Source organism: Phascolarctos cinereus, unplaced genomic scaffold (assembly GCF_003287225.1).
Source record: "Phascolarctos cinereus isolate Bilbo 61053 unplaced genomic scaffold, phaCin_HiC Scaffold_1;HRSCAF=81, whole genome shotgun sequence".
Lineage (NCBI taxonomy): Eukaryota > Metazoa > Chordata > Mammalia > Diprotodontia > Phascolarctidae > Phascolarctos > Phascolarctos cinereus.
The window spans coordinates 192,431,670-192,445,171 of NW_027555514.1; the positions used below are offsets into that span (position 1 = coordinate 192,431,670).

General features: G+C 38.9%; 1 protein-coding gene across 6 annotated transcripts in view; it reads left to right on the forward strand.

Moving 5' to 3' along the window:
• CRACR2A (calcium release activated channel regulator 2A) overlaps positions 1–13,502 on the forward strand; it is a 228,984-nt gene that overhangs the window by 122,446 nt on the left and 93,036 nt on the right. For all 6 annotated transcript variants that reach the window (XM_078155925.1, XM_078155927.1, XM_021001581.2 and 3 more), the window contains 2 exons: positions 2,344–2,434; positions 8,410–8,505. In XM_078155925.1, the coding sequence (XP_078012051.1) occupies positions 2,344–2,434; positions 8,410–8,505 (187 nt within the window). The remainder of the gene's footprint in view (positions 1–2,343; positions 2,435–8,409; positions 8,506–13,502) is intronic.

A 13,502-nucleotide genomic window follows, 5' to 3' on the forward strand; every position in this document is an offset into this window, starting at 1 on the left:
TAGATGTGGTGGATGAGGGAGGAGTCAGAGATACTTCCAGTGTTCCAACCCTGGGTCACTTTGAGGGCTCTGGTACTCTTGGTGGAAATGGGCATGTTTAGAAGAAGAACAAGTGTAGAAATAGAGAGATACAGAGATAGAAATAGATATATAGATCTCTCTCCATATGTGTGTATACATATACATATATACATATATATATATATATATATATTTACATACATACATATACACATACACACATATGCCATCTGAGAGGCAGGTGGTAGTGCAGTAGATAAAGAGCTAAACCAAGAACAGGAAGTCCTGAGTTCAAATCTAGCCTCAGACACTTACTAGCTGTGATTCCTTACACAAGTCACTTAACCTCTATTTGCCTCAATTTTCTCAACTGTAAAATGGGGATAATGATAGGACCTACTTTGCAGGGTTGTTATAGAGAATCAAATGAAACAATGTTTGTAAAAAGCACTTTGCAAAGTACCTGTCACATTGTAGGGGCTTTATAAATGCTTATTCTCCTTCCTTTCCCCCATCTCTGTAGAAATGATCATTGTACTTATGGCAGTTTATAAGATCACCAAGGAGAAAATCCAGAGAGAAAAACATGATAACCCAGGATGGAGCCTTTCTTAGAACATGAGAGATTAATTACGATGCCCAAAAGGAGGCTGAAAAGAATCAGATGGGTAAAAGTGGATTCAGTAGAGACCATATCTAGGAGGCCAAGAAAGGCTAGAACATTGAAGATCATGGTCAGCAGTATCAAAAGCTGCACAGGAGTCAAGTTGGATGAAGACTGAGAAAAGGTCATTGGTGTTAGCATGTAAGAGATTGTTAGTAACCTTGGAGAGTGTAGTCAAGTGGTGGGTTCATAAACTTGTTTCTAACATGGAGAAATAAGTGGCTGTTGGGGAAGTGAAGGCAGGAATAGTAGAGAATTCTTTCTAGAAACATGGTAGAGAGAAGGTATAGAGATAAAGGATAATAAAAGGGTAGGCAGGGGCAAGTGAAGATTATTGTACTAATTTTCATAATGGAAGAAACCTGAGCATGTTTGCAAGCAGCTGGGAAGAAGCAAGTAGAAGGGAGAGACTGAAGATTAGAGAAGGGAGAGAAAGAATGATCAAATAGGCAAACTCCAAACAGAAGTATTAGCCTTGACAGGAGAAGGTCTATGTATTCCTTAGAGACTATAGTGAAAAAGAAGAGGGTGGGTAAAGATGTAGATGAAGGGATTTTGAGATAAAGAGTGGGAAGAGAGACAGACAGAGAGACAGTGAGACTGAAACAAGAGAGAGGAGAAGAAAGGAGAGGAGGAATAGGGAAGGGAGAGGAGGAGAGGCATTGCTGGGTATACAAATTGTTGTTTGCCCTGTGTTTTTGAAGAGGAACAATGACTTCATGGGTGATGTCTTGATTTGCATATAAATTAGATTTAAGTGAGGCAGAGTTGTACAAAGTCTACAGTTTCTCAGAGCCATAGGTAAGAGTTGGGTGAATCCGGTGAACACCCAAAGTGAAAAATAGCCCTGAAAAGGTCTGGGCAAGCCCTCATACCAGAGTTGCTAGTCCTCCTGAACATTCCATATACCCCATACATTCCCATATTTGGGAATATAACTGCTGGCTGAAGAAAGACAGTTCTTGCCCTCAGAGAGCTTAATTCTAATGGGGTGGGGTGGGGAGAGAGAACACATAAAAGGAAACTGAAGGTGAGGGGAGGTGAAAAGTATCCTGGAGAGTTAGGGGCTGAACCAAGTGAACAAGGCTGGCATGGTGGGGAAGCTCAATAGAGGCCTTCATTTTCTTAGTAAAATAGGTGAGGTTATGTGATGAGTGAGGAGGAGAATGTTGGGGAGTGACTAAAATATTTTGAGGAGAGAAGAAGCCACCTTTAAAAATTGTGATAAAGAAAGAAAGAATAAAAGTATTGCCGTGCAATGGTGAGTACCCAGGGGACATGTTATGTGTCCATTCCGATTGCTAGTGTTTAATAAATGTTTATTGACTCAACTGCAAGTTGTCCAAAAATTTGCATATTTTCATTGGTAGAAGGAGTTGCTGCACTGGGAATTCCCAGAACTGATAGAAATCACAGGGTAGGACCCCTCCTCCCCCCAAAAAAGTATATATCTAATTTGCATCACTATATAATAAGTGCCTTTTTTGTTGATTTAGAATTGAGCTTCCCCCTCGACTGAAACAAAACTCCTACATTCACCAATTATGTTCCCTGTTTCTAAATCAGTTATGTCTCCCAAATCACATATGTTATATATGTAAAGTGACAGTAACCTCAGTATAGATTTAGTCAAAAACCCCTTTTTACCATCTGTTTAGGAAAATTGCCACATATGATGAAGAAGTTCAGCATCTCTATGAGGAAATGGAGCAGCAGATAAAAAATGAGAAGGAACAGTTTCTCTTAAAGGTAAGTAGCTGAGCGTAGAAGACCAAACTAGGGATTTAAAATTGTTATTATCCTTTACAGATTGCCAATGAATCAAACATTTTCAAAATGCCTACTTTGTACCAGGCCCTAGGAATACAAAGACAGAAAGAAAGACAGAAAAAAGACAGGAAGGAAGAAGGAAGGAAGGAAGGAAGGAAGGAAGGAAGGAAGGAAGGAAGGAAGAAATTATCCCTGCCTTCAGGAAGCTTACAGTTTTGTCTATAACATTTACAAATATGAGTAAATATGAAAATATACAAAGTAAATCTGGGGTGAGGGCACTAGCAATGAGGGAGATCAGGAAAAGCCTACTATCTGAAATGGTACTTGAGCTGAGCTATGAAGAACCTGTTTCTTCATGAGCAAAGATAACATACTTTCATAGCACTTTAAAGGTTACTAAGCAAAATCTTGTAAGAGCACAGGTTATTTTGTTTTGTTTTTTTCCTAAATAAATGAAGAACCTGAGACTCAGAATATATAATTAACTTGCCAGGGGTTACTTAGATAGTAAGTGGCCAGGCCAGGATTTGAACCCAAATTTCCTAACTTTAGTTTCACCTTTCTTACCAATATACCACATTGTCTTTCTGGACTAGAATTATAAAATTTGGATCTGGAAAGATTATTAGAAACCATCTAGTCCAAGCCTTTCTTTTGCACCTGAGGAAACTATGACTGAAACACTAATTTAGGAACCCCTGTGTTTAAATCTCTCCTTTGAGCCTTACTGTGTGACCATGAACAAATTACTTAAGCTTTCAACCTCAGTTTCCTCATCTGTAAAATGGGGGTAATAATACTTGGTATTCTTAACATACTCCATAAGACTATTGTTAGGTTCAAATGCCATATAGCATATAGGTCACTTTGCAAACTTTAAAGCACTTTATAATGTCTGCTATTATTATCACTCTTATTATGAAATCTTGCCCCAAGGGTGAGAGAGAAACCTGGTGTGTATGAACAAGTTGCAATGTAGGTTCGATGAGAGAACTTCAAAGAAAAATATGAGTAAATTGTATCAGGGAAAAGTATGATTAGAAAAGATTGACTAGTCACGTGGTAAGGGATTATAGGTAGATGGGCTGGGTGTACCACCAGCATGCTTTTGATGTCAGGAGAAAGCACATACGGCCTCCGATGTATTCAGTGGACCTCCTTTGTTGAATTTAGGGGAGAGCACGGACAAGGTCACTCAGGATAGGCAGGTGTCAATGCGTTATGACTTGCATCATTGGAGAAAATGTCTATATCGATGAGGTCATCGTTCCATTTGACCTCTTGACTATTATTATTATTATTATTATAATTATTATAATAACTATTATTATTGCGTGCCTTCTATCACACATTGTAAGTGGTAGAGTAGTATTATTGCTATTTTTGCCTCATATCAGACAGATAGTAAATCCTAGAGTTGGGATTTAAACCCAAGCCTTCTGATTCCAAATCTATATCTTAAAAAAAAAAAAAGGCCCTTTCCTTATATCATGCTTCTGGTGACTACACCAAGAAACCTAAATCTCCATGAGAAAAGACTAGTCATGGCCAACTGCACCACTGAAGGCAAGCCAGTATTTCAGCACAGTTCTCTACTCCCCACCCACCCCTAGGCTTCAAAACACAGCCAGAAAACTTTGTCTGCTCCCAGACCATCAGTTTGGCTGCATGAGTAAGCCATAGTCAAACCCCACACTCTCATGCCTGTCAGACACTGCAGAGTGATCTTCTGGGACTGGTAATCCTTATTGGCAGACTCCATTGTTCTTCTTTTATCTCAAATGAGCAGACCCACTGTGGAACCATGGTTCACTGGGTTATTGCCTGTAACTCATGTGTACTATCTGCCTGGTCAAACATAGGCCCTTGTGCACTGAAGGCAAACTTCCAAGGACTAAAGGGCCTTGGAAGGAGAAAGAAATTAAAGTACAAATGAGTATAATTTAAGATAATCAGAGCCTGACAGTACTCAGCCCCAACTCCTCCCAGCTCCCTCTCTCCCTCAATTTCCTTTTTAACACACTATCTGTGAAACTGACTGGATTGAGTGGTTATGCTTTTTTCATGCAAGCAGAGATTACTGATGTGTATTCTGCAGCATCAGTAATAAGCATGCATAGATTTAGGGGGAATAGGGGTGAGGGGGGAGTAGAGGTGGGGAGGTTGGTAGGGAAAGGTGCCATATTTTGTTGCTGCTAACTTTCAAGTTCCTGTAGTCTTATTTTTTTTTTTTCTCCTTGAACTGAGAGATTATTTTCCAGGAAGAAGTGGGAGAAGACAGGAGGAAAAAGAACCCTTATTTCTTTAAGCAGCATGGGAGTTTGCAGGGAGGGGAAAAAAAATGGTCCTATGAATTTGTGGTTCAGCCACAGTCCTGGCTGGGAAAATGTGGGAAAACCTGTGTACATACTATTATAAGAAATCATAGCATGGGAATGCCAAACAATGACATTGTCCTAAAAGGGTGGGGTGGGGGGACAGGGAGGAGGTGCACATTAGTGTCTGCTGCTGGAATGGTCCGCCCAAGTTCAATGTCATTGCTTTTTAGCTCAGCTCCATGTTGGGTCTGCTATCCCAGTCTTGTTTTCTAGAAGGATATTGACAAGCTGGAACATGTCGAAAAGAGAGTATGACGATGAGGTGCCTCAAGGCCCTGCCTATGACAGTCAGTTAAAGGAAATGGGTATGTTTAGCCTGGAGAAGAGAAGAATTCCAGGACATGATAGCTGTCTTCGAGTATTTGAAGGGCTGTCATTTAAAACAAAAATCTGAGTTGTTCTCTTTGTCCCCAGAGTGCAAAATGAGTAGCAATCCGTGAAAATTGTAAAAGACAGATTGAGGTTTGATGTAAATTCAGTTCAGTTAAACAAACATCAAATACTTACTCTATCTGTGCAAGGCACATGCTAGCACCACCAAAGACAAAAAACAGGATAATTCTTATTTCCAAAGAGTTTACCATGTATAGGACGAGATACAAAGAGAAGATACAATGTCTACACAGAGAAGTAAAGTTCCATATCTTAAGGAAGAAGAGAGTCCTCTAATAACTGGGGGCTCAGGAAAGACTACAGAGAAAGTGGCATGTGACTTGAACCTTTAATGAAATAAGGATTCTATTCTAAGGGGAAAAGGTAAGGAGCAAGTACATTCCAGGCATGAGAGACGATAGGATGGGAGATGGAAAGGAATTGAGGGAAAAACTAGTTGGCTAATTTTCCTGAAATACTATATGAAGGCAGTAATATGAAATAGCCAGAAAGGCAGGTTGGATCTAGTTGACGAAGGGCTTTAAATCCCAGGCTGAAACCTTTATATCTTATCTGGGAGGCAGTAAGGAGCCATTTTGGGCTTTCAAGCTAGGGAGTGACCTGTTCCTTAGGAAGATTATTTTGGTAGCTCTGGGTGAGATGGATTGGAGAGGTGACAGAATGGAAGAAGGAGATCAGTTTGGAGTTTTTTGTTTGTTTGTTTTTCTTTTTCAATAATCCAGACAAAAGGTGTTAAGGGCCTGAATTAGTATAAGTGCCATGTGAGTGAATAAGGGGCAGGTGGGAGAAATATTGTAGCTAATATGCAGCATTCTGAAGGTGCTTTAAGGTTTGCCAGATGCTTTACAGGTTTCATCTCATCTTATCCTCACACCAACTCTGGGAGCTAGATACTATTATTATCCCCATTTTACAGTTGACGAAAGGGTCACATGACTAAAAGTGTCTGAAGTAGGATATGAACTCAGGTCTTCCTGATGTCAGACCCATCACTATATCTCCTGCACCAGATAGCTGCAGTAGCAATAAAGTTGACAAGAACTGGCATTTCAATTCAACCATTTCTAAGTAATTATTGAATAGGTGCAAGACGCCATTGTAAAATTTTAAACGCAAGGACAAAAAATAAATGCTCATTGCTTTCAATGAGATTTGTTTTCTAATGTTTAGATTTGATTGGCAAAGGAAGAGGGAAGTATTAAGGATGACTCTAAGGTTGCAAACCTGATTTTGTCAGCCAATAAACATTTATTAAGTGCCTGTATTTATATGTGCCAGATGGGGCAGGTAGGTGGTATAGTGGATAGAACCCAGACCTGGAGTCAGGAAGACCTGAGTTCAAATCTGGATTTAGACACTTATTAGCTGTGTGACCTCAGGCAAGTCACTTAACTGTCTGCCTCAGTTTCCTCATCTGTAAAATGAGCTGGAGAAGGAAATGGCAAACCATTCCAATATCTTTGCCAAGAAAACCCAAGATGGTGCCATGAAGACTTAGACACAACAGAAACAACTAAACAACAAAATGTTGCAGGCACTGTGCAACCACTAGCAATACAAAAAGAGGCAAAAGAAAGTGCCTAGCCTCAAGGAGCTCACTGCTATGTCTCTTCCCTAGAATAGGGGCCCATGCATAACAAAGACCTTGTATTTGTAGAGTGCTATATACTTTGGAGAGTGTTCTCACATATATTATTTCATTTGGCTAGGAGACTATGGTACAGTGTAATGGGCTGGGTTTGGAGTCCAGGGAACAGTATACTGCAATGGAGATCGTAGTCAAAGGAGTCTGGAGTCAAAGGACCTGAGTTTAGATCCTGCCTCTGATACTTCCTGTGTAATCTTGGGGAAATCATTAGAACTCCCTGGGCCTCAGTTTTAATCTGTAAAGTAAAGGTGTTGGAGTAGATAATTTCTCTCGAGGCAATTGGGGTTAAATATTTTACCCAGGGTCACACAGCTAGTGTCAAATGTCTGAAGTTGGATTTGAACTCAGGTCCTCCTGATTCCAGGTCCAGTGTTCTACCCACTGCGCCTCCTAGCTGCCCCTTAGACAATCTCGAAGACCTCTTCTAGCAACAACTTTATGATCCTGTCACACTTCTGTAAGCTACATAGGACAGATATCATTATTATTCCCATTTGTCAGATGAGGAAACTGAGACTTAGATTTCATGATGTAGTCGAGGTTATACCGAATTAGTGAAGGAGTTAGGCTTAGAACCAAGTCTGCTTCAAGGGGAGGATTTGACACACAGCATCTGCCCAAGGTCTTCAGAGTGGGTCCAGGCTGGGAGGGCTTGGTATAGTGGAAGCTAGTGGTCAGGAGATCTGAGTTCGGATGCACTAATGAGTTTCTAACATAAGACTGTATAGCTAACTATTTTGGCGTCTTGCTTCCTTAGGAGAATGTAAATTCTATGAAAGTAGGAAGTGTTATAGCTACACTTTTTATTTCCTTCAATGCCTAGCACAGTGCTAGGCAGACAGAATAGATATGCAACAACAATTGTTGTTATGGTTTATGTTTTGTTATGTATGGTTTCATTTTGCCATTTACTAGCTGTGTGACCCTAGCAATTAAATTTGCCTCATTTGCCAAGTGAAGGGGTTGAACCATGGGTGGCAAAAATATTGACTGTGGAGTGAGAGGTTGTTGTTTAACCTTTTTCTGTCATGTCCAACTCTTCATGACACCATTTAGGGCTTTCTTGGCAAAGATAATGGGGTGGTTTGCCATTTCCTTCCCCAGCTCATTTTACAGATGAGGAAACTGAAACAAATACAGTAAAGTGACTTGCCCAGGGTCACACAGCTAACAAGTATCTGAGGCCAGATTTGAGCTCATGAAGATGAGTCTTCCTGACTCCAGGCCTGGCACTCTATGCACTGTGCCACCTAGCTGCCTGGAGTGAGAGGACCTGGGTTCAAATCCTTCCTCTGACACTTTCTACCTGTAGACTTTGGGCAAGTCATTTAAAGCTCCTTGACACAAGTTTCCTCATCTTTAAACTGAGGGGCTAGGTCTCTGAGCCTCCTTGTAGCTCCAGATATAAAATCTTGTGACTAGGTGGGCTTTAATGTTCCTTCCAACTCTGACTGATTCTTTGACTCTGAATCTCAGGACATCTCTCACCAGGCTGTATCTGGATTTCATTTTCGCCTTTTTTGGTTGGACAGGATGTGAAGAGATTTCAGTGCCAGAGTCAGGAGCTGGAGCAAAAGCTGGTGTCAAAGGAACAGGAGCTGGAGCAGCTTGTCCAGAAGCAGAAACGGGTATTTCACACCATTGCCTTCAAAATAACACACACATAATTCTATTACACTCCCCTAGCTCTCTCATTTTCTCTGGGTCAGGTGCTTGAGTTAAAAAAAAGAAAAAAAATCTCTGGATGATTCCATTTAGCTGTCAAAGTGAAAGTCTTTGAAATCACAGGTAACCAAGTAAGCTTTAATTCTCCAATTCCAGGAGCAGAACTTGGGAAAACTGCGCTAGATTTCCCATAAGATGATATTAGGCATAATCCTTTTTTTCCCCATTTAAATTTTTTTCTTTTTTTCTTTTGAACTTAACAATCATTAATAAACACGAATATTTTACTATCTAAGGAACAGAAGACAATTGTATATATTGTTAATTTCTGTTATATAATTATTAAGATATCACATATTATTTCTCTTATGTAGTTTTTATAATAAGTTTAGCAGAAAAGACTCTTCTCTGTTATAGAAATCCTTTCTATAAAACGACACATTAGTGATAGCAGAATTGCACTATTTGTTTGTGTCTCCTTATAAATTTCTTTTTGTTTCCTTCTGTTTTTAAAAATGTTACGGATACTCTCTTTGGCATCTCTATCACTGCCTACTCCCCCTGACTCATAGAAGCCTTCTCTTATAACAAATTGCTATATTATAGTCAAGCAGCTAGATGGCACAGTGAATAGAGCACTGGGCCTGGAGTTAAGAAGACTCATCTTGCTGGGTTCAAATCTGTCCTCAGATACTAACTAGCTGTGTGACCCTGGCCAAGTCACTTAACCGCGTTTGCTTCTGTTTCCTCCTCTGTAAAATGAGTGGAGAAGGAAATGGCAAACCACTCCAGTATCTGCTAAGAAAACCCCAAATGTGGTCATGAAGAGTCAAACACAACAGAAAAATGACCAAATAATAACAAAATTAGTCGAGCAAAACAAGGCAACTCATTGCCCATGTCTGAAAATTCATGTCTTGTTCTATGACTCTGGTCCAGCCTCTCTGTGCCAAGAGATGGTTTGAATTCTTTATCAACAGTTTTTGAAGTCATGATTGTTGACTGCATTGAACTGTTCTGTAGGCTTTCAGGGTTGTTTCAGCTTATATTATTGTGGTCATCATGTAAATTGTTCTCCTGGTTCTGTTTAATTCATTCTTTATCAGTTCACAAAGGTCTTCCCAGGTGTCTCAAAATCTGTCATAGTCAACATTTCTTACAGTGAAATAACATTCTACTACATTTTCATATCATATTTTATTTGGCCCTTCCCTAATTGATGGACACCTTCTTTGTTCCCAGTTCTTGGTGACCACAAAACATGCTGCTATAAATATTTTTGTTAAGTGGATGTCCTTTTTCTCTGTCTTTGACTTCTTTGTGGTTTGTGCCTGACAGGGATACCCCTGTGAAAAATGGTTTAGAGACTCTGGGAGTTTAGTTCCAAATTCTTTCCAAGAATGATTGGAATAATTCACATTTTTACCTACCATCCATTAGTATTTGTTCTCTCACACGGCCCTACCAAAAATTGCCATTTTCCTTTTTTGTCATCTTTGCCAATCTGATGTATAGAGTTGCTTTAATTTGCATTTCATTCATTTTCAGTGACTTGGAGCATTTAAAAGAATCTGATTGCATTTCTTCTTTTCATTTGGCTTCTTATCTATTGGGAAGTGGCTCCTATTCTTGCATATTTGTATATAGGGTTCATATAAGTCTTCTCAATCAGTTTGAGATATCTAATAGGCACTTGGTTGGACATTAGAAAAGAGTAATTGAATCCATAAGATCTGACAAGTTCACCACATGAGACAATAAAGAGGGAGAAGAGAAGAGAACAAAGGACAGACCCTTGAGGGACACACACAATTAGTGGGTATGACCTGGATGAAGATCTAGCAAAAGAGACTGAAAAACAGTGGTCATTCAGGTAGAAAGAGAACCAGGAGAGAGCAGTGTCGTGAAAACCTAGAGAGAAGAGAGTATCCAAGAGAAGAGGGTGGTGGGCAGTGTCAAAGGTTACAGAAAGGACAACAAGGATAAAAAAAATTTCCCTTTATATCTTGGGTATCAGATCTTTATTAGAGAGATTTGATGCAAAGATTTTTCTCTCCAATTAAATATTTTCCTTCTTCCTTTAACTCTGTTGCTCTTACTTGTGCAAAAGGTTTTCAATTTTATAGATTGGAGTTGTTTGTATTATCTTTTCTGCTCACCTCTTGTCCTTATTTAGTTAAGAATTCTCCCTTTAGCCATAGTTGTAAAAGCTGTCTCCTTTCCTTCTCTTATTTGTTTATGATATAACCTTTTGTATTTAGCCCATGGGTCCATTCAGGAGATTATTGTGAAATAGCATGTAAGCTGTTAGTTAAATCTAATTTCTCTCAAACTGATTTCCAGCTTTCCTAGAAGATTTTGCAGAATAGGGAGTCCTTACCCTAGGCCATTTCCCTAAATTTACACAGAGAAATTTCTATTTTTTTTAAAACACATCACTCTGTGCTTTGTAAGAAAGATGCCTGAAGGACCCTGGAAGAAAAGCACACAGTGACCATAGCTAGCAATCAATTTTCCTGGTAGAAGCTATAGCCAAGTTCAGTTGACCTTTATGACTGCTATAACTTCTTCAGGCTGTAAGATTGTAAAAAGTCAGTTGATCCTGATAAAAATAGTAGACAATATTAATAACAAATGTCATATGTCTACATTAAGAGATACAGAAAAGGTTTTGAATTAAATACATCATATTTCATTAAAAACATTAAAACATTTAAGAACAACTGGACCTTTCCTGAATATGGCAAGGAATATCTATGTTTCATTTAGAGAACCCTAGGAACTTAGGCATTGGCTTCTGGCCTTATCATTCAACTGAAACTTATTTCCAAAGCTGCTCATGATCTTTTAATTGCCAAACCAAATGGTCTTTTCATAGTCCTCATCTTTCTTGTCCTTTTTGTAGCCTTTGACGCTGTTCATCCCTTTCTTCTCCTAGGCTCTCTCTTCCCTCTAGGTTTTCATGACACAGCTCTCTCCTGGTTCTTTTCCTACTTGAATTACCACTTTTTCTCAGGCCTATTTGCTACATCTTCATCCAGGTCACGTCCACTAACTGTGGTGTCTCTCAAGGATCTGTCCTTTGTTCTTTTCTCTTCTCCCTCTATACTACCTCACTTGGTTAACTTGTCAGCTCCCATAGATTCAGTTACTGTTTTTACCTCCAGCTAAGTATCTATTGGACATCTCAAACTAAATATCCCTTAGACATATCAAATTTAATGTGCCCAAAATAGAACTCATCATCTTTCCTCCCAAACCTTTCCCCTCTCCCAAGCTTCCCTATTACTCTCATGGACACTACCATTCTTACAGTTGCCCAGGTTCACAATCTTAGTGTCATCTTCAACTCCCCACTCACCTCACAAATCTAATCTCTTACCAAGAGTTTTCATTTCTACCTTCAGAATATCTCTTATTAAGTATCCGTCTCTCCACTCACACAGCCTCCACCTTGGTTACAGGCCCTCATCACCTCACACCTGGATTACTTTAATAACTTTCTAGCTGGTCATTCTGCCTCAAGTCTTTCTCCAATCAGCTGCCTAATCAACCCTCCTAAAGCTCAGGTGTCAACCATGTCCTCTACTCATTAAATTCCAGTGGTTCCACATCACCTCCAGGATCACATATAAAATCTTCTGCTTGGCTTTGAAAACCCTTTACAACCTAGCCCCTTTCTACCTCTTCAGCGTTCTTTTATTTTACTCTGTGTACTCTGAATTCATCTTTTTTTTTCTGTTCCTTACACATAGTGCTTCATTTCCCAACTCTATGTATTTTCAGTGGTTGTTCCCCATTCCTGAAATTCTCTCGCACCTCACTTGTACTTCCTGATTTCCTTCAAGACTCAACTTAAATCCCACCTATTAAAAGGTACCTGAAATTATCTCCCATTTATATTACATGTATTGTATATATACATAGTTGCTTGCATCCTGATTCCATCATTAGAATATGAACTTTCTAAGGGGAGGAATCATTCCCCCAGCTTCTTTGTATCTTTAGCACTTAGCATAGTGTCTGGCAAATAATAAGAACTTAATAAGTACTTGGTACTGATAGTTGATGATGAAAGTGGTAGAATCTTGAATCACTCTAACCATTATTAAAAGTACTTTGGAATATACCCGCAAAGTCACTAAACTCTGCATACCCTTTGATCCATTGATACCACTATCAGGCATGGACCCCAAAAAGGTCAAAGATAGAGGGAAAGGATACATATTAAAAAATATTTATAGTAGTACATTTTCTCATAGCAAACAACTAAAAACGAAGTTAATGTCCATCAATTGGGGAATAGTTGAACAAATTATGGCATAAAAATATAATAGAATATTATTGTGTGATAAGAAATTAAGAAAGATATGTATTTAGAGAAACCTGAGAAGACTTAAAGGAACAGATTCACAGCAAAAAAACAAAATTTAGAGAATAACTTATAAAATGACTGTAACATTTTAAAAATAAACTTGGAAAGATTTAAAAGCTGTGATGAAGCATACTTCCCACTTCTTGGCAGAAAAGGGATGGACTAGAGTTACAAAATGAGACATTTACTGTCAGGCATATCCAATAGGTGAATTTATTTTGCTTGACTATATTAATTTATTATTAGAGAGCTTTTATTTATTTTTGGAGGAGGAGAGGAATGTACAGGAATAGAAGTGGGTAACCATCAGTGATGCAAGATAGAAGAAAAAAAGAAATGATTATCAATGAAAAGCACAGAAAAGAGCTGAAAGAAGTTCAGAAGGGGAAACAACTGGAAAGTGTTGTATACTGTGTTAAATTTTACACGCACACACACACACACACACACACACACACACACACACGCTTATAACCCAAGCTGTGTGTAAAACAGATTCACAGTTTCTGTTCTTTGTATGCGGGAAACATTTGTGTTTGTCAATATTGAGTAAGTTCATGATATAAAAAGAAAATCAAAAATAAA